At 38.0% G+C, this 26,466-nt stretch overlaps 1 protein-coding gene across 2 annotated transcripts in view; it reads left to right on the forward strand.

Moving 5' to 3' along the window:
* Positions 1–808: 808 nt before the first annotated feature.
* The window catches only part of KDM5A (lysine demethylase 5A), a 65,180-nt gene continuing 39,522 nt past the window's right edge, over positions 809–26,466 (forward strand). For both annotated transcript variants that reach the window (XM_055568383.1, XM_055568391.1), the window contains exons 1-13: positions 809–1,391; positions 3,841–3,918; positions 4,901–5,023; positions 10,693–10,863; positions 12,793–12,927; positions 13,642–13,747; positions 14,912–15,003; positions 15,609–15,767; positions 16,871–16,990; positions 17,713–17,871; positions 21,088–21,269; positions 22,913–23,075; positions 24,151–24,270. In XM_055568383.1, the coding sequence (XP_055424358.1) occupies positions 1,227–1,391; positions 3,841–3,918; positions 4,901–5,023; positions 10,693–10,863; positions 12,793–12,927; positions 13,642–13,747; positions 14,912–15,003; positions 15,609–15,767; positions 16,871–16,990; positions 17,713–17,871; positions 21,088–21,269; positions 22,913–23,075; positions 24,151–24,270 (1,773 nt within the window). In that variant the 5' untranslated portion in view covers positions 809–1,226. The remainder of the gene's footprint in view (positions 1,392–3,840; positions 3,919–4,900; positions 5,024–10,692; positions 10,864–12,792; positions 12,928–13,641; positions 13,748–14,911; positions 15,004–15,608; positions 15,768–16,870; positions 16,991–17,712; positions 17,872–21,087; positions 21,270–22,912; positions 23,076–24,150; positions 24,271–26,466) is intronic.

The raw sequence follows: 26,466 nt of genomic DNA on the forward strand, positions 1-26,466 counted from the left end.
GAAAAAAAAAAAAAAAAAAACCCAGTGGGGAACTACGAGTTCATGGTTTACCAGAGCGGAGTTGTCTGGTAGATAGATAGATATATTGATTTGTAGCCTAGGAGAGGAATCCAGGCTGGAAGTACAGATTTGAGAGTCATAGCTGGTAATTTAGTTCGTGGGGGAAGTTGAGATTGCTCGAGGAGCATGAGAACAAGCCCTGGGAAGTCAGTCTTCCTTCCAATAGATACAAGAACTGCCCTTTAACGGTTTCTTCTTTAGTCCTTCCTGCGTTACTCTCCACAACTTGCAGGAAGTGGAGATGGACTCTTGCATAGAATGTTTGACAAGCAGGGCCGGAACAGCTGGCGTAGCTGTTACAGAAAACTGAGAAAGGCTTACGGCGCATGGCTGCCAGAGAGCGATAGCTGTTGAGAAGCTGTGGGGGTTGTCAATGGTTGGAAAAACAAAGTCAACAGCCATTGTTTCTCTGTGGACGAAAATCAATTCCTGGATGGTGGCGAGGGCCGGCCGGTGAGAGATGTGCTGGGATTGCTGAACCTGAAACTGTTGCCATGGAGATGGGGCGGCTTAAAAGTGGCCGAGTGGGATGAGAAAGGGACAGTAACAATGAAAGGACCAAAAAAACACAGACGCTGGAAAGCGTAGTTATTTAGAAACAGGCGGACACGGAAGTTGAAACAGGCAGCCGGGCGAAGACAGGCAGCTTGTGTTCCTGTCCGTACGTACACAAAGAAGGGCCCAGCTCAGCTTGCCGGAAGCAGAACCTCTGCCCCCGGCGCATTACGCGTCCTCCGCGCCGGAAGAGCGCCCCGTGAGGCCGGCCGCTCCCCTACCGCCCAGTAGGAGGGGCCGCGGGGCTCTGCCGCCGGGAGTCGTGGACAGCGCGGAACTTCGACACACAGGGAACTCAGAAGCGATCCGAGCTACCGGGAGAGGGAAGGGGAAGGAAGGTCGCTCAGGAGAGCGTCGTTGCGGAGGAATCTTGTTTTCTGGCGGCGGAGGGATTTGGCCGCACGCTGACTTCCGGCGAACGTCGACCGGAGAGAGGGGAAAAAATCCTGAAGAAAACAATAACAAACGCCAGAGGAAGCGGGGTCGGTCAGCGAGGGTGGAGCGGGTCTCTCCCGAGAAGATGAGCTTCGGCCCCTGTCAGGGGACGTGAGCGCAACCGGCAGGGCCCCAGCCCAGCCCTTCTCCCCCGCCCCGTGGACCCCGGTACCGCCATGGCGGGCGTGGGGCCGGGGGGCTACGCGGCGGAGTTCGTGCCGCCCCCGGAGTGCCCGGTGTTTGAGCCCAGCTGGGAGGAGTTCACAGATCCGCTCAGCTTCATTGGCCGCATCCGGCCCATGGCGGAGAAAACCGGCATCTGCAAAATCCGACCTCCCAAGGTACCGGAGTCCCGACCGCCTCAGCGCGGCCTTCCGGTCCGCTGTGCTTTCACGTTCGCTCGCCCTGGTCTCTCGACACCTGGACGCTGTTTCTCTGTTTCCGTTTTGGTTTCTTTGGGGTTTTAATGTCGGCTGGTCCGAAGGCGAGAGAGGGATGTCCCCGGGGCTCCTCCGCCCAGAACTTGGGAACTGATACTCGCCTTCCCGTCTTGGGTTGTGGGCAAGGGTAACAAAGGCTTTCGGCCTTTCGTTGGCCTGTAAGGTGATGGAAGTGTTGTGACGCGACAGCCCGACCCGCGGTTGTGTGTGTGTATTGTACATTCGTTTCTGTACGATGGGAAAAGCTGTGGTTCCGACGGCTGCTGCTTTCTCCCAGCCCCGTTGACGCTTAATTGATTAAATGTTCGCCGGCCTCATCTCAGGCTAAGGTTTCTTTCCTAAGTGGTAATCTGAGCTCTTAAGCCCTTGGGGTGGTGTCCCCAAACAAGAACCCCAGACTGATTACTGCTGCAATGAAAAAAGTCTTCCCGGGGGAAGAGAAGGCGCAGCGTTTATTGTAAAAATTCGGAGGTTTAGGAAGAATTGGTCCATAACGGAGGTGGAAGAAAACGTTGAAATCTTAAAAGATATAGAGAGTCGCAACTATTGGAAGATAGCTGGGTTTGCCCATAGGTTGGTTACGGTCCTCAGTCCTTCCGGTGAGGAAAGCTGATACTGTGTCTTGTTTTGTGGGGCTCAGTGCCCCAAGAGGTTGAGGATTTGGTCAAGGTCAGAAGGTTGTTTTTTTTTTCCCTCTGCCCGTTAGGCCCAGTGCTTTCCAACTGGTGTTTCTGGTCCACTTGCCCCAGGGGCACCCGAATGTTTGTTAAAATGCAGATCTCTAGGCCCCATTCCCAGTCTAGAACCAGTTTCTGGATATGGAAGTTCTAGAATTTGCATTTCTAGCAAGTACTCTCAGTGCTCCTGAATGTCTGTGCCCGAGTGCTTCTTAAAGTGATACCTTGCTTTTTGTTTTGTCTCCTAGTAATTAAAATTTTGTCCTTTTACATGTTGTATTTTTAAAAGCTTCGGCTTTTACTACCACAGAAGCATGCAGCGCAGTGAATAAAAAGAGGTTAGCTGAGAGGGAGGAGGAGGAGCAGCTAACATAGCACTTACAGATTTTTTTGTTTAATAGTCTTTGAAGCCCTCCTAAGGTCTCATTTACAGATGAGGCGAGTCTGGATAAGTTAAATAACTTATCAGATGTGTGATCTTGGGCAAAGTAAATTTTTCTGTCTGGATCACTCAGTTTGATTCTAAAACCCAGACAAGCTACTTCTCTTGTGCTCAGTCAGTTTGGTTAAGATTATTGACCATCACTCGCAAGGAAAAGATTAACAAATAACTGCTGTGATGAATGATGGTATGTGTATTGGCCTCCTCCCAGAACTTTATGAAAAATTTATTTTCAGTTAATCCTTTGTTTTTCACGATTACCTCAAAACCTTAAGCACTGAAGCTTTTCCTGAACTGTATGTTTATTTACTCTGTTGTCTTAATGAATTAGAAATTCTATTCAAGGTTCCTCTTGGTTAAAAGAAATTGACTACTTTTTGTTACGTAAAAAAAATTGAAATACCTTTGTGTCACGTTATTATTACTGAAAATGTTTACTAGCAGAATTTAATTTCAGTATTGGTGGATTTCTTTAGTGTCCAAGATAATTTAAGATAATTTTTTATCTTATTTATATAAGATAATTTTTTAAAAACTTCTTTTCACATTTTAAAGTAGATATAGTATTATTTAGACCAAGTCAAACTATGGTCTCTAGAACTCTACTTGAAATGTGCTATCTCATTTCAGTTATACCACGTCTCCAATCTGGAAATTGTCCTTGTTTTGTGGGTTTGCTTACTTTTTTTTTAATTTTCATTTTTAAAAAAAATTTGGTTGCCCAGAAGCTGGGCTTTAAAGAGAACATTTATGTAACGTAGACTTTAAAGTGCTGTGTCACATTCCACATGAATGAAAAAACACATTGTCCAATTACATAAGTACTTTTAAAATGTTATCTTTTGGTCTTTAATTTTACTCTTTTCATTTCTTTCAAATTCTATTTTCTTTTTAATTTGATAAACTTGGATGATTATTCGATGCTGTACTGAGATGAGCTGATTGCATTCCAGTTGAGTAATTGGGAAAAGCATAATTGTGCAGTATAAATAATGGGAGTGGGAGATTTGAGGAGGAAATAGATAAGATAATTTTAGTATTAGAATGTTAGAGGTAAGTAATTGGAGATAGTAATAAATTATCTAAAAAATGTTCTGCCTCTCACTAGTGAAGACTAGTAAGTTGGTGTGTGGTCATCATGATTTGTGGCAACTTATCCCATAAATTAAGAGAATGAATTCCTTGCTGATTAACCAATGTAGTGAAGAATTTTTTTTTCCCCCCTATTTAGGATTGGCAGCCACCATTTGCATGTGAAGTCAAAAGCTTCCGTTTTACTCCCAGAGTCCAGCGCCTGAATGAGCTTGAGGTGAGTGATTTCTTCATGTCAGGACTTCAGGTGGAGACCTTTGAGAAACTCATGAACTGTGAGGCTCAGAGTTAATATGAATTGTGACTGAATGGAAGGAAGCTTCTGATTTTTAAAAAAGTTGTTTATAATAGTTACAGTTTTTTCTACTTAACTGGGATTATGGGGAACTATCTGCTTTCTTTGGTGCTTATTATTCTGCTAAATTTTTTTGTTGTTGTTAGTGTTGGAAGATTCTCTATCCTGTAGTCTTTTGGGAAATAGTTTTAAAAATTATTCTATTAAAACCTAGTTTCAGAGAGGTTTTTTTCCCCCTCTGACAGAACTTTTCTAGGACTCAATTGATTTATTGAGATCTTTCTTTAAATACTACTGATCTGTCTTAACTTTCCAGTTTGAAATTTGTTTAAATAGTTGTTCTTTGCGCTTGCTAGATTTTCAAAAGATGCCTCAATGTGGATAAAAACTGTTCTAGAATACAAAAGAAAGATCTTAAAGATCGTTAGGCTTAATGTGTTATGCTGTTTTTTTTTTTTCTATGATGCTCATAAAACATTGATTTTTTTTAAATTTTAATATCTATTGTTTTCCTTTAGTTTTTTATATTAAGATACTTGATGAAAAGTCTTAATGTCAGTGAGGTAGAGAGTTGGTGTCCCTGAAGTGTGCATATTATCTACAGATGAAATGTCAGGCATAGAATGCTTAGAAACAGAATAATTTGATTTATTAAATTTTATGATTAGCTTAAAGTTAACTTTTACAAAAAATTGCTTTGTTTAGATGAGAACCTTTCACATAAATTAACTTTTTTGACTTAGTAAAGTTTGCTTCCTTTTTTTTTTTTTACTTATAAGGTTTACTTAAGCAGTGATGAAAAGTCTGAATATCTTTTGAGAGATGAGTACTTTGTTAAGTAAAACTCATTTTTTCAATCATAACTTAGTTCCTGTTTTTGACTTTTCTATTTTGTTCATCTTAGGCGATGACCAGAGTGAGATTGGACTTCTTGGATCAACTAGCAAAATTTTGGGAACTTCAGGGATCTACTCTCAAGATCCCTGTGGTGGAGAGAAAAATCTTGGATCTGTATGCTTTGAGCAAGGTGAGGCTTGTAGTTGGTTAAGATACTAGAACAGAGGCTAGAAATTTTGTGAAATTAGAATTTCAGATATACTTGATAGAAAACATTGCTTTCTAGGTAGGATTTGATTGACCATAGAGGAGGGGCTACTGCTTATGAAGTACGTCTTAATTAGCAAATATCTTGTGATAAGTTTGATTGTCCTGGAGTTTATTGGAATTTCATCTTTAAGGTCGCATGGACATCTCTTCCCGCTAACCTTTGATAATGCTTATAAATCTGAGATTTAAAGCTGAAAGGCAGACATTTTTGATTTGTAGTTGTCTTGTAGTTTATAATACTTTTCTTCCTTAAATATCATGGTAAGATTGCTGCTTCTCACCACGTGAACGTTTTCTTTTAAATTGAGGCTTGAGGTCAAGTGTGATACACAAGTCCTGAATGTCCAGCTGGGTTGATCTTTCCAGACGAGTGTATGTATACTCGTGTCAGCACCACCCCGGTCAAGACAGCGAGTGTTCACAGCACTCCTTTAGCTCCTTCCTCTCCCTCCCAGTCAGTACTTCTCCCCAAAGGTGACCATTGCTCTGCCCTCTGTCCCTGGGTGAATGTCTCATTAACAGGACATATTACTTTCTAGAAGAGGCACAGGCTGAAAACTGCACAGAAGACCGAGAGTTCTGATATTTTTAGGTAGTTCCATATGCCCTTTACTTTGGGGAAAAAATCATCTTTGGCTCACAGCTTATGAACATCTCTTGAATTTGTGTTACTTTAGACATGATTTTAACACACTTTGATTCCCACTGTTTTTTAATGGGAAGCAGGTTTTCAGTCTGCTGAGTCTTTGTCAGTGTGATTGTTTCCTGTTTTGATTAAGTCACTTTGTCTTTCTCACTGGTTATTATTTTTGATCGTAAAAAGTGTTACTTGCAATGTCTATAATTCAGTGGAATTTTACATAAACAATTACAGTTTATAATCAGTGCAGCAAGGAACATTCTAGTCATTTTTAAGAGAAATTTTTGTTAAAGTAATACATTTTTAAAAAGGCTTAAAGTAAAAACTAACATTCTCACTTCTCCATCTCTCCACTCCTGTTAGCGCTCCTTAGAGCTAACCACTTTCAGTTCTTTTAGCTGTTTCTGATTTTGATCTCCATATTTCCAAATAACATGATCATGCTGTTTCTTCATTGTTTTAGTTTTAAATATGCATACTGATTTTTACTATTAGAGATGGGCAGTGGGTATAAAAATTAAATCCTTATGTACTTCAAGTGCCCTAAATTTTTTTTTTTAATTATTGCTGTGACGGCATAAATTTACTTGTGCTTGTGCTTAATAGCATGCTATGATTGTTTCCTTGAACCAGTTTTTATTTTCCTTGGAGTTAATGGTCCCATTGCCTTTTTTTATTTTGTAAGTTTTCTCTTTGAGTATCAAAGATTTATTTTCCGATCTTTCCAGAAGTATAAAATCTCTCAGTATGGTTTCACCCAGCAGAAAACCTGTCAGTTTTATTTCCTTCTTGGAGTTACTCCTCTAGAGTTCTCTTTCCTACTCCAATTCAGACTGGTGGTTTTTTTAAGGTCAGCGGTCAGCTTAGAACTTTCACGATCATCATTCTGGGAATTCCATTTGCCTTTCTCCTTGTTTTAAGTCTTCCTGTTACTGGGTTTATTCCTATTTTGGTGAAACATTTCTTCTGCTAGTTTTCTGCTAGTTTGATGGCAAGAAAGTAAACAAAATGTAAATTTATTGCTTGTCTAGAAATGTTCTACTTTTAAACTTCATTGGTAGTTTGGTGGGTTTAGCAGTCTAAATTGTCAATTGTTTTACTTCAAAATTGTATTTTGAAAGCTGTACTCCATAATCTAGCTTCTAGTGTTGTTATTGAGAAGAATGATACCATGTTAATTCTTATTCCTTTGTATGTGACTTTTTCTAAGATACAAGGTCTGATCTTTATTCTCAGTACTTTGAGAATTCACAGTGATATGCACTGGTATGTGTTAATTTTCATTGCGTATGTTTATTGCACTTGATAATCTTTCTAATCTGAACTCCCATCCTTGAGTTTTTGTAACTTTTCTTGTGTTTAATTCTTTGCTAATTTCTTCCACTTATCTTTTTTCTCTTTTTGAACTGCCATTATTTGGATGTGAGACTGTTAGACTGATTGTCTAGTTTACTTATCTTTTTCTTTCTTAGGTTTGAGTCCCTTCTTTCAGACTCTCCTGAGAGTAGATCTCTAGTCTTCTGCTGGGATTGAAGAGGGATAGCTGCCTGGCTGTGCTGACTGGGGGAGGCCTGACTGCTTTTATATAGGCTTTTAGTCAACACTCTTCTTTTTAATTTTAAAGATACTGATGCTTCCATTTCTTAAGCCTTTCCAAGTTCTATGTTGCTGCTCTTTGGCTCTCTTCTATTGCTTGGGGCTTTTTTGTTTGTTGTTTCTGCTTGCTAGAGTGTCACTCAGACATCTGCTTTTCCCTCGGTCTTCTTGCCCTCTTGGGAGCATGCTTTTTTGTCCCTAAACTTTTTAGTGGAGCTTTGAGAGGGAGCTTTTGAGTTGAATACTGCTGCTGCTTTTTGTCTGTTAAAATTGTCCCCTGCTAACTGGACTTTGTTTTTCATTGGACTGAAATTTTGGCCTTGATTGACATTACTCTTTTGTTAAGTTTTATTAAAGGTTTGTATTCTTTGTGTTCAATATAAGTGCTTGCCATGTATCTCTCTTTAGGGCATGGGGTCATGTGATGTTTTCTAATGACAGTGGTGTGATACCTTGCATGGCAAATGATTGGAGTAAATGAAATTATGCATGATAATCTCTGAATCTCTCAACTGCAGAAATGCAAGTGTTAAGGTTTTGTGTGTTTTTAAGTATTAGGCCTGCTTAGATTGTTGGAGTATTGCGAACATGAAGCCAGAGTCGTGGCTTTGATTTCTTTGTGAGTCAGTTCTGTCTTACTCTTGTCAACACCCTGATCATGCTGCTGTCAGAAGTCGGCAGACCTGGGTGAGAAGCATGACTGGATCCATGGAGCTCTATTGTTACTGATGGAAATTTAGCTGGAAGTGCTTAGAATACAGAGCAGATTGTTATGCAATGGTGGTAATTGTGTTGGGGAACACACGTTACTGAGAAGGCTTCTCTTTGCTCCCTCTACTGCTTATCCCCACTTGCTTCAGCCTCAATGTAACAGCTTCGTTACTGTTTCTCAGTGTGCTCTGCAGGCTTCTCCCGTGGGCCTTGACTCTGGCTGTTTCTAGTGTATCAGCTTGGGTCACTGCTTTCCCCTCCTTCAGGTCTTTGCTCACCTCTTACCTTCATGATGAGGCGTTTGTGACTGTTTAATGCTTCAATTCACCCTCATTCTCCTACTGGGGAGGCTTTTAAACTACTCTAAGGTTTTTTCCACAGGCTTTGTCATTTCAAAATTGACATTTAGTCTCCCACTAGGATATAAGATCCAGCAGGGCAGAGGTCTTTATTTTATTCACAGCTGTAGCTCCGGTACCTGCAACAGAGCTGACAGTGTAAAGACCCTGGGAGTTGTGAATAAATGACCTTCACATCACCCATTTGCTTCCAGACAGCCCTCTATCCGCACCACCCTTGGTGTGTCTTCCTCTACACTACAGAATTTGATAAATCAAAGTTTTTTCTCTACTTAATTTTTCCCTGGTTGACTCTTATTAACAGACAGAGCTTCTCTGAGGGTATGATTTTAAAAAAAGCTACAGAATTGGAGATGGGTTTTACTCTTGTGGATGTGAACTTCTTCATTTCTTCCATACTTTCAGATACTTCACTAGAGAAGCATTTTGCCTGGGCTGTGGTTTCATCTTTGCTATAATAAAGGGCTAAGCACGAGAGCAGAAAATGGATCCTTACTTATAGTCTGTACACCTCTCCTCCATCCCCAATTTGCCACCTCACACAGACATTTGTAATACAGCCAGCACTGATACAGCTCTTACTTTATCCTGGTGCTTTTCATGTTTTATTTCATTTGGCTTCACAGCAGCCTCATAATGAGGTAGAGGTACTGCTATTATTACTATTTTAATAATAGGTATCTGAGATGCAAATTATGTAACTTACCCAAGGTCATACAGCTGTTAGCAGAGCTGGGGTGTGAACTCAGGCAATCTGGCTCCAGAGTCCACGCTCTTAGTCTTTGGGAAAAAATGGTAAAATGCACATGATTGACTGTTATAAGTGTACAATTTTATGGCATTATGTATTTTCAAAGTGTTGTACAGCCCATTGCTGCTGTCCATTTCCAGAACTTTCCCCACCCTTTTGCACCTGATGAAACCTCTTTCTTTCTACAAATTTGTGTAGGGTTATCTCATTTAAATGGGATCACACAATATCCATCTTCTTGTGTTTGTATAGTGTTTTCAGAGTTCATCCATGTTGTCACATGTATCCGAGTTTCATTAATTTTTATGGCTGAATAATATTCCATGCATGCCTTTACCACATTTTGTTTGTCTGCTCAACTCTTGATGGGTATTTGGGTTGTTTCTACCTACTGTCTGTGTGTGAGTGATGCTCCTGTGAACACTGGTGTGCGAGTACTGTTTCTTTTGGGTATACTGCTAGAGATGTGTAATTGCTGGATCCTATGGTAATTGTTTTTCTCTTTTAGCTGTTTGGTGTCATAGAATACGATAGTGTACACTCAAAGAGGAAAATTTTTTCAATTCAGATACCTTCATCACAGCCTTCTTTATTTCATCAATGAAACTGAAAACTGCGTACATTTTAGAAGTGTGAGTGATGTACAGTATCAGCTTCTGGAAGATGGAGGCCTTAGTACAGGTCTCTTCTGTACTGCTCCTGGTTTGATGTGAAAGTCACTCATTTGTGTCCGACTCTTTGCAACCCTGTGGACTATACAGTCCATGGAATTCTCCAGGCCAGAATGTTGGGATGTGTAGCCGTTCCCTTCTCCAGGGATCTACCCAATCCAGGGATTGAAGCCAGGTCTCCCGCATCAGGCGGATTCTTTACCTGCTGAGCTGCCATGGAAACCCTGGTTTGATATGAGCATTCAGCAAAAATTGGCCAGTTTCTCCCATCACTTCCTACCTTAATACCTATGCTGTGCTGTAGCTACTGCAGTTGAACTTTCTTTATCATTTCTTTATAATCTTTCTTGTAAAACTTCTCTCTTTCTTAAAAATGATGGCCTCTTTTTGAAAATATCATCTGAATCCACTGTTCACTTGACAGTTTTTAAGAATTCTAAGTTGCTTTAGTTTCTAGTATCAGTATTAATGTTCATTTTGTATTATGTAGCATTCTTATGACTATACTTGGTCTGTTCTTAACTTCTATTTGTACTTTGAATTCCCTGTGGATATAGAGTACATACATGTGTTTAGATTTCCCATGGTGCATTATGTGAAATGTATAAATTCATTGAATGTTTTTGAATGCTTGGTTCATTGAAGGTAGGCACAGTAACAAACAATAGTGTTTAAAACTTCCCAAAATCATTGTCTCTCTTTCATATTTTAAATATCAATGAGTTTCAATTTTGTCACATATTTCTTGAAAGCAAATCTAAAATTGAGGCCCAGAATAATTTTTCCATTTAGCAGACAAGATGTCAAGTCAAAATACATGAATCTTCCTCTTTCCCTAAATAATTTTTACTTTCTTTTCAGATTGTCGCCAGCAAAGGTGGTTTTGAAATGGTCACCAAAGAGAAGAAATGGTCTAAAGTGGGTAGCCGCTTGGGATATCTGCCAGGAAAAGGAACTGGATCCCTTTTGAAGTCACATTATGAAAGAATTCTCTACCCCTATGAGCTTTTCCAGTCAGGGGTCAGCCTTATGGTGAGATGCTTCACTTTTCTTAGGCGTGAATAAATCCAGTGTCTGCCAGATATAGAAACACACTTTAGACTGTTTATTCTAACAGGTTAGCTAGCAGTTGGTTGTGGTTTCTCCAGGTGCCAAAATTTGGGGGAGCAAGTTTAAAAAATCACAACTGTTCTTGATGGTTTACAAGGTAAAGGCTAATGGGAGTGAAGAATGTCTTCTTACTTACATAAGATGTTTACACTTATGCAAGGCTTAAGCTTTTAAAAAAAATTTCTCCACTTGGATTCATGTTTTTTTTTTAACGGCTTGATTGAGTTAGAATTTACATACTACAGCATTCACCCATTGTAGGTACACAGTCAGTCAGCTGTGATAAATTACAAATTTAGGCAGCTGTCATCACCATCCAGTTTTAGGACACTTTCATTAGCCCAGAAGATTTCTTTGTGTTTGTTTATAGTTGGTTCTTGCTTCTACCCTCAAACCTGGACAACTCCTAATCTGCTTTCTGATTCTGTAGTTGTACCTTTTCTAGAAATTTCACATAGATGCAATCATACAGTGTGATTTTGTGTATGGTTTCTTTCACTGAGCCTAATGATTGTTAAGGTTTATCTGTATTTTAGTATCAGTACTTCATTCATTTTTATGGCTGAATAATATTCTGTTGTATGGTTATACCACATTTGTTTATTCATTTATCAGTTGATGGACATTTCGATGTTTCCAGTTTATGGCTATTATGAATAATGCTATGAATATTCATGTACTAGTCTTTGTGTGGACATATGTTTTCATTTCTCTTGGGTAGATACCTAGGAGTGGAATTGCTGGGTTATACGGTAAGTTTGTGTTTAACTTTTTAAGAAACTGCCAAACTGTTTTCCAAAGTGGCTGAACCATCTTGCATTCCCACCAGTAATGTAGAGGCTTCCAGTTTCTCCACATCTTTGCCAACACTTGGTATTGTCAGTTTTTTTGCTTACAGCCATTCTAGTGAGTGTGTAGTGGTATCTCATTGTGGTTTTAATTTTATTTCCCTAATGACTAATGGTGTTGTGCATCTTTTCATGTGCGTATTAGCCATTTGTATATCTTGATGAAGTGTCTGCTCAAATCTTTTTTTTATTGGATTGTTTGCCATCTTATACTTGTTATAAAATTTTGCTAAATATTCTGGATATAAGTCCTTTATCAGATGTATGATTTCATATAAGTATTTTCTTCTAGTTTGTGGTTCGGTTTTCTGCCTCTTTTATGGATTGTTCTGTTACCATATCTAAGAAATCTTCTCTTAACCTAAGGCCAAAAGTCTGCTTTCATCTACAAGTTTTATAGTTTTAGTTTTTATGTTTAGGTCTGTGACCCATTTTGGATTATTTTTTGTGTATAGTCTTAGGTAAAGCTATAAGTTTGTTTTGGGGGCATCGAGGTATAGGAATATCCAATAGTTCCAGCAGCATTTCTTTAAAAGATGGCCTTTTTCCCATTTACCTTGCCCAGGTGATTAACCTTGGCACGTTTGTTGAAAATCAGTTGACTATAAATATATAGGTTTATTTCTAGTCCATTTTGTTCTTTGATCTGTATGTTTCATCCTAACAACAATACTGTGTTATCTTGAGTACCATAGCTTTATAGTAAGTTTAGGTATCTGGTAGTAGTATAAGTCCTCCAGCTTGGTTCTTTTTTCAAAATTTCCAAAATTTTTGCACTTCCACATAAATTTTAGAATCTACTCCATTTCTATGGCAAAAGCCTGCTAGGATTTTGATAGGGATTGCCTTGAATCTATAGATCAATTTGGCGGGAAAATTGTCATCTGGTTTCATGTGTTAATAGTTTTAGGGATATATTAGAAATTTATTATTTTTCTCCTGATTCTCAAATCTGATTTCTTATCACTGAATCTGCCCTCTTCCTGTGCTTTCAATTCTTTAGGGTGTACAAATGCCTAATTTAGACCTTAAGGAAAAAGTGGAGCCTGAGGTTCTTAGCACTGACATCCAAACTTCGCCAGAACCGGGAACAAGAATGAACATTCTGCCAAAGAGAACAAGACGCGTCAAGTCTCAGGTATCAATTTCTGTGGGCCATTTTGACAGGAATTTTACCTCATTGACTGTGCAGAACACATGCCTGGTTTGGGGAGGTCATTCACGTACTGTTCTTTAAAGCTTGAAAGACATATTTTTTAATTTACTTTTGAGATGAATATTCAAGGAGGAAATTGTAAAATTTGGTCTGATTTGATTTAGAGAGTTTTTTGTTAATATTAAACAACTTTGACAGAGATGGCAAATCAGAGTGATTCTGGATACTGGGCCAATTTCATAGACATGCTGATGATTTCTAGTACATTTTATTTTCATGGTTACTGTGAGAAGAGTGGGAAGGAGAGATTTTATTTTTCACACATCCTTCCTTTAAAAACCAGAATATAATTTTCTTGTGTCTGAATCATTCCAGTGTAATTTCTATAGTGTTCCTGTGACCTAGAATAATTTTAAAGCCTAATGAAAGCAGCAGAAAAAAAATGCCCATAATTTATTTTTGTCTGCTCCTCGCCCACTTTCGTATTCCCATTTCTTTGTGGTCCTTCAGGTTGTGTTTTGTTTTTGTTTTGGGGGGAATCTTAGTTCCTGGATCAGGGATAAGGCAGCAAGCCGATTTAGAGAGAATTAAAAATTTCCTTTATTTTTAACTGGCTCTTAAAACTTTTCTTACGTAAGACAGTAAATTAATGCATCACAAAATTATACTAATGTGACTTTTATTTATTTTTTTTAGTCAGAATCTGGAGAAGTGAATAGAAATACGGAACTGAAGAAACTTCGGATTTTTGGGGCTGGGCCTAAGGTTGTGGGCTTGGCAATGGGAGTAAAAGAAAAGGAAGGTAAATCTGTTATTTGGTCACGGAAAGTATTAAGGTGTAGTGGTGTGGTTATAACAGATGCAGGTTGTGCTTGAATCGTAGTCTGCTGTGGGGTTTTCTAAGGATTGTATTGTAGGCTTGCAGCATGATTTCCAGACAAATCACCTTTTTAATGGCAGATAATCTTAAGGTGTAAGAAGCCATAGTATGTTAAATTTTTATATTATTTTGGGAGAAAATTTCCTCCTCCATTTCCTCCTTCCACTTGACACAGAAATTATTGTTTCTAAAGGCCAATTTATAAGAGAATGGCAAAATTAATGATTCTTACCTGGTGATCTAAAGCTAGCTGTTTTTAATTTTAAAAAGAAATAGAGGAGTCTCTCTGACCTTTAGAATCAGAACATACTAGGGAGAGCGAATTATTTAGATTCTAATTATAATATTTTTCTGTAATTGCGTTGATGTATATTACAACACTTCATTTAAGTAATCTATTTGAAAAATGGCTGGTGCTCCCAGCTTAGCATGTTAGAATTAGCTGTGAGTAAAATTGCTAATGCAGAGATAAGTACATGTCAGTTTTAAGACTCAATTTGACGAAGATTGTGTTGGATGTGTTTTTGTACTGTATAAGAATTTAATGGAATACTGTAATCACAAGTCATACTGATTTTTGTGCATTTTCTGATATGACTTAAGTCATGATTCCAATTCTGGACTGAACGCTGGTTGATCAGATAATATTGTTCTATCACCAAATATTCAGTGTGATCAGACTTACTTGATATATTACATTGTTTACTATTACTCTTTTAAAAATTAAGCACCTTATCTTTTTTATGTTTGTAATTGTATTGGCTGGCTGTGATCTTAATGCTAGTCTCAAATTAGTTCCTGATAAGTTCTCCATGTGGGCAATACAGAATTAGTACTTAAACTCTCTGCAGCTCAATTGCCTGGACTAGAATCCCAAATCTGCTGCTGACTCACTGTGTGAGTTTGGGCAGGTTACCTAACTTCTCTGTTCTTCAGATTCTTTATCTTCACTGGGGGATAATAGTTTATCTGCCTCATAGTGTTGTGAGATTTTAACTAATTTAAATAATTTAAAATAGTGTCTGGTCCATGGTAAGCTCTCAACATTAGTTTTTACTATTATTATATAATTATTTTTATTTCAAGATGAGGTCTCCCGAAGACGAAAAGTTACCAACAGGTCAGACGCATTTAACATGCAAATGAGACAACGGAAAGGAACTCTCTCTGTTAACTTTGTAAGTGTTCTGAGATGTGTTAGGAGGGAAAGGATTTATTTTTATTTTAGTTTTGCTTTTTTACCTTGCTGTGTCTGGTGTGTCGTTTAGTTAGTTCATTTAGTCCAAAGACTTAGTGCATCTGAAGCTTCAGCTTTGGTGTATATCACATTAACCTTGCTTTGTGGCATACACACAGACGGTTCCTGAGTCATATACCTAGTGAATGAGTGAGTGAGAGGATGACTCTGTCAACCCTTAGCTGTATTAGACAGTGCTCTGTCCTGAGCCCTCTACCAGTGAAGAGCATTTGTGTGTAGGAAAAGTGACGTGGTATATTTTATTTATAGAAATTGACATTCAAGTACCCTAGATTTGTAGTGGTCGTTTACTCCGATACCTTGATACACTTTTATTAACTTGCTTGTAGCAGCTCTGAGGAAATTCAGGAAGCTTTATGCAAAGCTGTTTATATACTGTTATTTAAAATAAGTATTCAGGACTTATGTTTATTTTTTAGTGTACAGTATTTTGTTTCAATTAAGGCATTCCTGGTAAAGATTTAATACTGCTTTTTAATAAACTTATTAATAAACTTTCATGCTACTTTATTTTGTTGTTAACAGGTTGATCTGTATGTTTGTATGTTCTGTGGTCGGGGAAACAATGAGGATAAGCTGCTGCTGTGTGACGGGTGTGATGACAGCTACCATACGTTCTGCTTAATTCCCCCACTGCCTGATGTGCCCAAGGGCGACTGGAGGTGTCCTAAGTGTGTGGCCGAGGTACACACCCAACCTTACCTTTTAAAGGGAACAAAAACATACATACGGGTGTACAGTCAACACTTCCCATGAAGCTGCTTCTCCTCTGTCTTTGTTTTTCAGAGCTTGAAATTGCTAGGCTTTTTAAAAGAGTGATAGTGACTGGAAATGTAACAGTTCTGTTTTTTATTTTATTTTATTTTCAGTTCTGTTTTTTAAAGTGTCTTTTTCTGACTGTGGTTTGGTAACTCTGTTTATTGCTGCAGATGAATGAGACTTTTGCTAGACTATTCATATTCCAGGAAAACAGTAAAAGTGGAGAAAATCCGTAGGTTATTTTTTATTTAATTTAAAAAAAAAGTCAAAATCAGATATGAAGCTCTAGAACTTAGGATCTATGCATCCAGTTTTCATGCTGCCACATAAACTGGTGGTATCTATTAACTTGTTTAAATTTTGGCTTGATTGTACTAAATTTGTTATTGAAAGATTATAGTAATGCCACTGTCGTGAAATGCCTGGTGTGTTTATTTTAACAAAATATGATAGAATGTTGAAAGCAAAGAGTTGGCTGGGTGTATTTAGATACATTGAAAGCATATGTTTATGATCTTTTAATTATTTTTTATTATTTTCAACATTAGGCGATTCAGAAGCAGTTCTGTTCTAAGTCTTTATGTTAAGAAATTGGTCGTGATGATTGGTAGTAGGAAAAAAAAACATTCTTCTTTCTGGGTGTCCTAGCAACCCGGTGACTGTCCCTTTCTCCATTACCTTTCCTCCCTCCCTGAACGTTTGTTTTTTCCACCAAGGATGATAGACATCTCTGGGCTTGATTCCAGGTTGGTAGCCCTCCAGGTGTGTGTCTTGATGCCAGAGCTTAATGCCAGCTCCAAGCCTGAAGCTGTCTCATGACCACCTTCCTCTGGAAGGCATGAAAATGCAATTGAGGTTTCAGAACATTATTTCCTGGTTCCGCACTGAAAGTAATTAATAGGTGTTTTGTGGTCTAGAGTTGACTGGATTTGTTTCACCTTGGAAAATGATCAAAGAAGGTCATACCTGAGAGCCTTATACTTTCTTCACTTTAAGTAAGTTAATCTTAGATATTTTTTTCTTTCCAGGAATGTAATAAACCTAGAGAAGCTTTTGGATTTGAACAAGCCGTACGAGAGTATACACTTCAGAGCTTTGGAGAGATGGCAGATAATTTTAAGTCTGACTATTTCAATATGCCAGTCCATGTGAGTATTTAGGTCACTTTGGGAAAGTATGAAAGATTTATCTGAGTCCAAAGCTTTTGTTTTGCTTTTTAAAAGCTTCCGTTATTTTGTGAAAAACAGAATTGACATGAAAAAGATGATAGAACACCGGATCTGAGGATCAGGGGCCCGGGGTCTGCTTCTGTTCCTTCAACTTTCTTGTGGCAGTGTGCACTCTCCTGTTGAGAAATTGGCTTCTGTCTTTCCCTTGTTTGTGGACCCTCTGAGCACAGTCCTTTTCACACAAGCATGAAAGATGTGGCAGTTGCTGCTTTTATTTAGCTATTTGTACTATGAGGTTTGCTGCTTTTCCTGGGGCTTCTTGGGCTTTTAAAAATTTCCATCAAAATAATTTTCTAAAGCTATTAAAATTCAGCCTTGATTTTTGTATTTCCTTTTTCTTCATTGTGTCTTGGGTCATCTTTATCCTTCTTAGTTGGAAAGCAGCTTGCAGAAGAAAGCAGTTCAAGTTCATTGTGTTTTTTTTGTTTGTTTGTTAATGTTCATTGTGTTTTTCGTCTAAGTCGTCTTTAGCTTTTCCCCATCCTCAATCAGAAAAGCCAAGACGGCAGTCTTTTCAACTCTGAGAATTGAGAAGGTTTCTGTTTTTTCATGGGTTTTGTTCAGTTGACCTGCGTGTTATGTTATAATGGGTTATGATTGTAGTGAGTTTGTAATCGGTCATCTCTCTTTTCCATGTGTAGATGGTCCCCACAGAACTGGTAGAAAAGGAATTCTGGCGGCTGGTGAGCAGCATTGAAGAGGACGTTATTGTAGAGTATGGAGCTGACATCTCCTCAAAAGACTTTGGGAGTGGATTTCCTGTGAAGGATGGCCGCAGAAAGATGCTGCCGGAAGAAGAGGTGCAGAGCATGTAGTAGTATCCATACTTCTTACCTGTGGCCAACCCAGCCTTTGCTAGTAGAAAATGGCCTTTCTTTAATCTTAGGGACCACATCTGTTTAAAACACTAAATATGTAGAATTTGGACATTACAAATAATCTTCTGTTTTGAAAACAATAAATTCAAAGTAACTTTAAAAATCATTTAACTTTTCATTTTAAAACCAGTTTAATTAATTTAGAACTTCAGTTCAGTCACTCAGTCGTGTCCGACTCTTTGCGACCCCATGAAACTTAATTCCAGTTAAAAGATTTTGCGTAGCTCTCTCTGTTTGGAAATGTAGAAAATGACTTTAGAAAAAAAATACTACATTTCACTGGTAGGTCCACAATTACATTTCCTTCAAAATCTGGGCAGATAGGTTTTCAAATATGCATTTAAATTGTAACAGATGATCTTTATGTGTAAAGCTAAAGTAAGATGATCATTTATTTCTTTTTCTCTTACTTTGGTCTTTGTCACTTTCTTTTCCTTTATATTTGGCAATAGTTGAGAATTCTATTTCCTGTTTTCTTACACATGGTAAGAAAAAAAAAGGTACATAGTGGAGAAGAATACGTAATTTAAAATATGGCCCCTCTAGGTCTCTTGTTACCATTGGCATGGTGTATCTCTTTCCATTGTTTTACCTTGAAGCTGTTTGTATTTTGGAATCTGACCTGTGTCTCTATAGGCAGCATATGTTTGAATCTTTCTTTTTAAAAATCTAGTGTGAAGGTTGACTTTAGTTGGAGTGTTCAGTACATTTAAACTTAATGTGGTTGATTTATATCTGCCGTCTTGCTGCTTTCTCTGTCTCCTGCATTTTTGCTCCTCTCTCTCTCATTGCCTTCTTTTGGTGTTCAAGAGGTATTCATCATACCATTTTAATTGGCCTGAAATTTTTTGGGGGGAGATACGTATTTTGAGTTATTTAGTGGTTCTCTAAGAATTACAGTATATAGCTTTAAAAAAAAAAAACAGCTTCATCAATAGTGTCTGTCTTTAACTGATCACATTCTACTTCATTTCAATATTGACTTCTGGTAAATTAGAAACTTGGAAACTGTTTTTTCATTTGCTTTTCTCTTTTGTGTGTTGTATGTTGTATCTGCATATTGTATAATACACCAACATGGCAGTATAGTATTGCTTTAAACCATCTTATGGTCTTTAAAACAATTCAGAAGAAAGAATTTTACAGTCTTTTACATCATTACGCATATATACCCTTTCTGGTACTCTTTCTCTCATTCCTGTGGGTCCAGGATACTTTTTATTTGAGCCTCTTGGACTGTTTCTATTTGTAGTGCAGGTCTGCTAGCAATGAATTCTTGTCTTTGCTTATGTGAGAATGTCTTTATTTAGCCTTCTTTTAGTTTCTTAAGACTAAATACTTCTCAATTTTTTTGCCTTTGATTGTGTTCTAGTTTCTTGAAATGGTTGTTCTGATAATCTTGTTCAGTTCTATCCTTGTTTTCTGTGGAGGGAACTGCCCAACCTCCCCACATCACCATTTCCAAAAGTTCTTCATGATTAGAAGTCTCCTTCCTACCCAGGTCTCTAGTTAGACAGAGGACCCTGTTTCATCTTCTCTTGTATCCTTCCCTATGTAGTATGTCTCTGTGAGCAGGTAAGCATCATGCCTACAGAATCATGTTCTAAAACAGGAATGGGAATGTGCGTGCTCACACCGTTCCAACCCTGGCTTCCCTTGTTTGAGTCCCGTCTTGCCCTGACCAGTCCGTTGTAACTCCTTACAGTATCACTGACCCAGTTTATTCATGGTACCGTCTCACTCTTTATCATGCCAAGTGTCCAGTCAGAAATATCTAACTACTTAATATGTGCTGAATGGGGTTTTCGTTTTTTGTTTTGTTTTATGATCTAAAGCTGTCTTTTGGCTGTCTTCTTATTTTAGCCTTATTATTGATTTTTTCCCTCCTGTCATAGTAGAGCACAGGTTAAGATAATCACATTAGGAAAATGTTCATAGATTCTCTCATTCACAGATTCTGTCTTCAGCTTTGTCACTGGTTATTTAACCTCTTTACTTTGAGGGTTTTAATCTCTGTATTATAGAAACTTTCACATGATTAAAAGTTAACATAATAATGAATTTCTCTCCCTTCCTCCCTGGCATCCAGGTTCAACCATTACCAGCCTTCTAATAGAAGGCAGTCAGATGCTCTTGTTTCTGCATTCAGACTTCTGCAGTATCACATCACATATCCTGGAAAACTCAACTACACTCTTGGAAGAATGACAGTGAAAAAGGCAGATAGCATCTTAGGGTTGTTATGAAAGTAGTTCGATTTTGTGGGTCTCCTGGATTCCTTATACTCCACTTGGGTTCCTTAGGCCCCTTTGAGAACTGCCTGCCACAAGGATGATAGCATTTTAAGTCTCTGCCACATACGGCTTCAGAAGTGGGTGTTTGAAACTCATGTCCAGAGCTTATATCCAGTTAGAAACCTCTGAAGACTCAGCACCTTTCCTTTTTCACTGTGGCTGTGCTTTCTTTTTTTTTTTTTGGAAATTGCAATTTCTTTTTTCTCTTGAACTCATTTGTGAAACAAAAAAATTTGTTGTTGTTGTTAATGGATGTGTTTGTAGTGTGATTGCCCAGGATTCTTGCCTGTAAAGTCCCATGGACAAAGGAGCCTGGTGGGCTACAGTCCACGGAGTCACAAAGAGTTGGACATTACTGAGCACATAGTTGGGGTTGGGGGTGCTGACTTTCTGCACCATCTTGGTCTTCACCGTTGGCCACAGATTCAGGATCCTATTCCGTTTTGTCCTCACAGTATCTTGGCACCACAAATACATTGATAAACATTTTGGTAAGTTATGCTACCAGGGATAAAGTAGAAATACAATACCAACCTATTAAAATGAATCTCACAGTATTTTACTGGTAAACTGTGGGGGTGGGTGGGGAGTAATAATAAGCCTTATATGCGTAGAGTAATCCAGAGATAGCTGAAATAACTAAAGGGAAATGTAAATATCACTTAGGAGATAGGATTAAATATTTAGGAATATGAGTTACACGTAGAGAGCAAGGAGCACAGATTCTGTGGATTAGATGATTGTGACTTAACACAATTTTTACTTTTGTTTTTAAAGACTCTCTTGAGATACCTGTTGGGCTCTTGTCATTTCTGTTCTCATTTACACTGTTCTCCTTCTGTAGGAATATGCGCTTTCTGGTTGGAACTTGAATAACATGCCTGTGCTAGAGCAGTCTGTTCTTGCACACATCAACGTGGACATCTCTGGCATGAAGGTGCCGTGGCTCTATGTGGGGATGTGCTTCTCCTCCTTTTGCTGGCACATTGAAGATCACTGGAGTTATTCCATCAACTACCTGCACTGGTATGCACAGTTTTTGTTAACAGCATGCACACTTGGTGACCTTTCTAAAGGTGTGATAAAATTAGGTGATGTGTTGGGGAGAACTGACTTTAAAGTGTGTCCTACCCAAAGTAGGATAAGGTACTGGGTAGGGGTCTCAGGGTACAGTGTCTCTGACACTTCCACTCTTAACATGTGTGCAGCCAAGCCCCAGGTTTTAGACCAGGTGATTCTTAGTATTCAGTGTACAGGGAACATTTCTTTGATTTAACTTTTGATATGCAAGGCAGGATATTTAAAGTTTATATAGTCAAGATCTGACTAACCTTCAGTATTTGAAATTAAATGCCTATGTTACATGTGTATTAGTTAAGGTTTTTTGTTGGTTTTTGTTTTTATTTGACCCACAGCTTTTATTTACTTACCCAGTTCCTTGTCCAGTATTCCGATCTTAACCAAATAGTATTTTTCTTTCCATTTGAAAGATACTGCTCAGGTCAGCGGAGAAGGCAATGGCACCCCACTCCAGTACTCTTGCCTAGAAAATCCCATGGATGGAGGAGCCTGGTAGGCTGCAGTCCATGGGGTCGCTAGGAGTCGGACACGACTGTACGACTTCACTTTCACTTTTCACTTTCATGCACTGGAGAAGGAAATGGCAACCCACTCCAGTGTTCTTGCCTGGAGAATCCCAGGGACGGGGGAGCCTGGTGGGCTGCCGTTGATGGGGTCGCACAGAGTCGGACACGACTGAAGTGACTTAGCTTAGCTCAGATCAGACTGTGCAAACTAATGGTTTTCTTTCTTTCATCCCTGTGCTTTGCAATATGATAGCTTCTAGCCACGTGTGGTTGTTTAAAATTAAAAGTTTACTTCAGCATTTGCATTAACCACATTTTAAGTGCTTACTTGTCAATTGTGACTGGTGACCCTTGTATTGGCCAGCATAGATATAGAACATTTTCAGTCATTGCTGTAAGTTTCTATTAGAGACAGCACTGTGAATTGTATTATGATTAAGTTATTCTGTAGATTGCATGACTAATTAAATCAATTTCCTTGAACTTCAATTTAGTATTATAAGTAAACTCTAGTCCACTGAAGTCTGGTGTGTTAGTGATGCCAAGTGTTTAGTCCATAGGATTCATAGATAGAACTCAGGATTTCAACAATTTGTAAGATTCATAAGTATTATTCAGGATTTCAACAATGTCTCTCCTTGGCTTATTTCCTTGGATAGTAATGTTGAAGTTCTATAGACATATTCTATAGGGCATTGACTTTTACTTTGATCATGGTGGGGATAATTGGAATGTCCAGTGGACCTGTGAATCAGGCAGTATGTCAGTATCCTTTGGTACAATGCTTGCTTTTCCTATACCATCTTTCCTGTTGGAAGATGCTGTTTACTGCTCTACCTTAAAGAGTTCATTCGACTTGCCTTTCCATAGTGAAAACTACATACCCACCTGTCCGTATACACTTGCCTTACCTCCTGTTGTGAATAGTAGCACAGATTTTTGAAATGGTTGCTAGGATTCAGGGCCCATTATCTATGGCCACAGAGCAAGACAAAGTTAATTACAGTTTAGTGGATTTGAGTCCGAGACCCTGGCCTCATGGGCACTGTGCTCTGCCTGGATAAACTGTTACTTCTTTGCTAGGGGAGAGCCAAAGACATGGTATGGCGTGCCGTCTCATGCTGCGGAGCAGCTGGAGGAGGTAATGAGGGAGCTAGCCCCTGAGCTGTTTGAGTCCCAGCCTGACCTCCTGCATCAGTTAGTCACCATCATGAACCCCAACGTACTGATGGAGCACGGGGTACCGGTGAGTCTTTTTGCATCTCCCTTCAGTATTTTAAAGTTAACGTATATCATAATACATGCTTGGTTTTATAATAGGGAATAAAATCGTGTCCTCTTCTAGCCAAATTAGAATTTATACTCCAAAGGGAACAACATTTATTTTATTAAGAATGGGTTGTTATGAAAAGTGAATCATACCTTTATGTACAGCAGCCTGTTAGAATAATCTTGTTTTCAGTATATCTTGGTTTTAGTAAACATCTTATTTTCTTTATTATCCCCATTTAATCAAAGTAGAAGTGTATTAAGTGGTAGTTCTAATAACTGATCCTTATCTTTGTGGAGATCATATTTCCATCTTTCATATGAAGATTTTATAGCCTTTTTTTGCATGAGATAATGAAGTAAAAATACACAGTGAACACCTTTTCTACTTTTAAGTCTAGTTTTGAAAATGATTATTACATTTAAATTGTGCTAATATTTGATAAAATATAAATTCAGTGTTTGCTTCATATAGTCAAATAGTTATAACCTTAATGAGAAAGGAGATCGGGCGATAGTAATGTTACCTTGTCTTTAAAGAGTTAATTTGTACAAAATCTTGGACTTTTCAAAAGACATAGTATTATCATAAAACCAGGAGATTCAGGAAAACTGATTTGAGGCTCTCTGTATGACATAGGAGCTAATCAGTTAGTTTCCAAAAAAAAATTATGCAAAAACAGTGAAATTCATCCTTTCCCACTATGTACACCATAGGAATAAAGGGATAAAAGAAAAATTCTCTTAATTGTAAAACTGTCATCAAGTTAGGAAACTAGTAGCTCAGTGAGAGGAATGTTTTCTCCTTGAAAATTTCTTTGGGCTGTGAATTCTTGTCATGAATTATTTTAATTTATCAGTGACATAATATTATAAGAAGGTGAAACTGACAGCTTCTTCAACCCTGATGTTATTTTTTGGTATGTGTAGCTTAATAGTTTATTGTTGTCAAGTTTAAAAAACGCTTTTGAAACTGGTGAAATGTTTCCTTTTTCTGTTGTTTTCATATTGTTTTCTTCTGCTTTCGTATCCTGTTTCTGACTTGCGTTTAGGTGTACAGGACCAATCAGTGTGCTGGCGAGTTTGTGGTGACATTCCCTCGGGCCTATCACTCTGGGTTTAACCAAGGCTACAACTTCGCCGAGGCCGTGAACTTCTGCACTGCTGACTGGGTCTGTTCTATAGCAAGTGGCTGTTGTACGTCTACTAACACCCCTGGAGATGCATTGTAATTGCTGTGTTTGCTTAGCTGGGAGGGGAGGGTTTATGAGTATTCAGTGGGGATTGGGATGTCTGCTGCAGTTTAGAAAGTTCCAGGTAGTTTTTATTTGGAAGGTTTTGTAGTTCTTCTCATTTGTTACTTTCTCATTTTGTTTGAATTTTAAATGAGCAGTTGATGTTTTCTGAATCTTCTCTGAGAGAACGTAATTCCTCTAGTCTCTGGTTTCTCTGAGCACTTTTTGGATTTTATAAAGGTAACCAGATCTTTTTTGGAAATTAATTGTACCATATCAAATAGCTAGCTCTGATTTTTATATTAAAATATCCAGTTCTGATTTTTATCTTAAAACATACCTTTATTATTTTCTTTCTGATAGACAATTAGTTGATTTTATTCTTCCTGCCATGTTTTCTATATTCTTTTTAAAAAGATTATTTTAAAGGGTAGCCATGATACTGAGATCTCTATGGGCTACACTGTTGTGTAGATGATGTTGCCATTGATTGCTATTTTGCTTGTAAATGAAGTCGATATAAAAAAGTAATTAGTAGTTTTTACATCTTATTGGTGGGGATGTAAAACTGCAAACTTGTAATACACTATATGACTTTATTTTTCCTTTAGTGAGACTGTTCTGTTGTTTTGTCACCTCTCCTGACATTTTGGGGAATTTTTTTTTTTTTTTAGTAATATTGGATCTTAGGTTTTCTATGGGCATCTTAGTTTGTTAAACTTCATAATTGGGCTTCCCTGGTGGCTTAGTCACTAAAGAATCTGCCTGCAGTGGAGGAGACCCAGGTTCAGTCCCTGGGTTGGGAAGATGCCATGGAGAAGGAAATGGCTACCGGCTCCAGTTTTCTTGCCTGGAAAATACCATGGACAGAGGAGCCTGGTGGGCTAATTAGTCATATTGTTTCCTTAGCTAATGAATGAAATTGAATAATGAACAATCCTACTCGACCTAGTCATTCTAAACTTCTTACTTATTAGAAAGTAGCAAGAGCAAAACAGAGCTTAGGACTTTGTCTTGGGCTTGAACTCTATTTCAGAAAACTCAGCTTACATTTATTAAGTGTTTATGATTTACTTGTTCCTTGGCCAGGTAGATATAGTGTGGAAATGCAGGTGATTCAGAGATGAGTTGGAAATGATTCTACCTTTAACATGCTCATTATTACTGCTGTCTAATCTTAGGTAACTTTTTATTTCTCTGGTCCTAAATTCTTTTTTACCTCCTATGTAAAAATGCTGAGATTCACTTAATGACCTCAGACAAGTGAGGTAATATATGTGAAAGCCCTTGATACTCCTTAGGAGAAGAGTGTGATATAATTGAAAAGTAAAAGCAGCTTTATATCTGGAATAAAGTGATGGTACAAATTTTTATAAGCTACAGTGGACAATCAGTTCTATTTTATGTGGCTTCCTTGTGATAATTAAAAACTGCAAATCCTACGGTTTTGTTTTTCTTCTTCTTCTTGCTTTAAGGCTGTGAAATGTTTACATATCTGAGAATTAAGAAAGAATTGTATATTGTTGGTGGACAAGATAAATGCTAAACATAAGCTCAACTTTTTTTTTTTTTTTTAATGTAAGCTCAAAAAAAAGCGTAAGCTAAACATGTATTTTCTTGGGAAAGATTGTTTGTTTGGAAGAGTGGGGAAATAGTGCTTGATTCAGAGAGAGTACTGTGCTCTGGCGCTCTGATTCTTGTGATTCCCCTCTGCTTCCTCAAAATGGAGGCGAGCTCCAAAAAGTTCTTAGAGGTTGACTTTATTTTTTCTCTGAGGTTACAGTTTTCAGATACAAACAAAAACTTTAGCCATCCAAGTTTTTCCACTTGAGTAAAGGAAAGAAATTGGAGAGAGAGAGAGAGTTTGTGTAGTGTAGCTAGTATCAGTTTTATTTGAAGCGTGTTAGATTTTCAGAAGTTATCTTAGTGTATCTGTTGGCTTATGAAAAGTGATCATTTAGTTATTTATTTCGCGTAGGAAAATTAAAGTACATGATTAAAATTAAAGTACATGCAATCTCATGATTACACTTTGAATTTTTTCTAGGCCAGACTGGTAGTTTTAAAATAATTTTTAGATAACATGTAAATAGTCCTTATAAAAAATAGTCCATGTGAACTGTTTAGTGCTTT

This window comes from Bubalus kerabau, chromosome 1, assembly GCF_029407905.1.
Source record: "Bubalus kerabau isolate K-KA32 ecotype Philippines breed swamp buffalo chromosome 1, PCC_UOA_SB_1v2, whole genome shotgun sequence".
Lineage (NCBI taxonomy): Eukaryota > Metazoa > Chordata > Mammalia > Artiodactyla > Bovidae > Bubalus > Bubalus kerabau.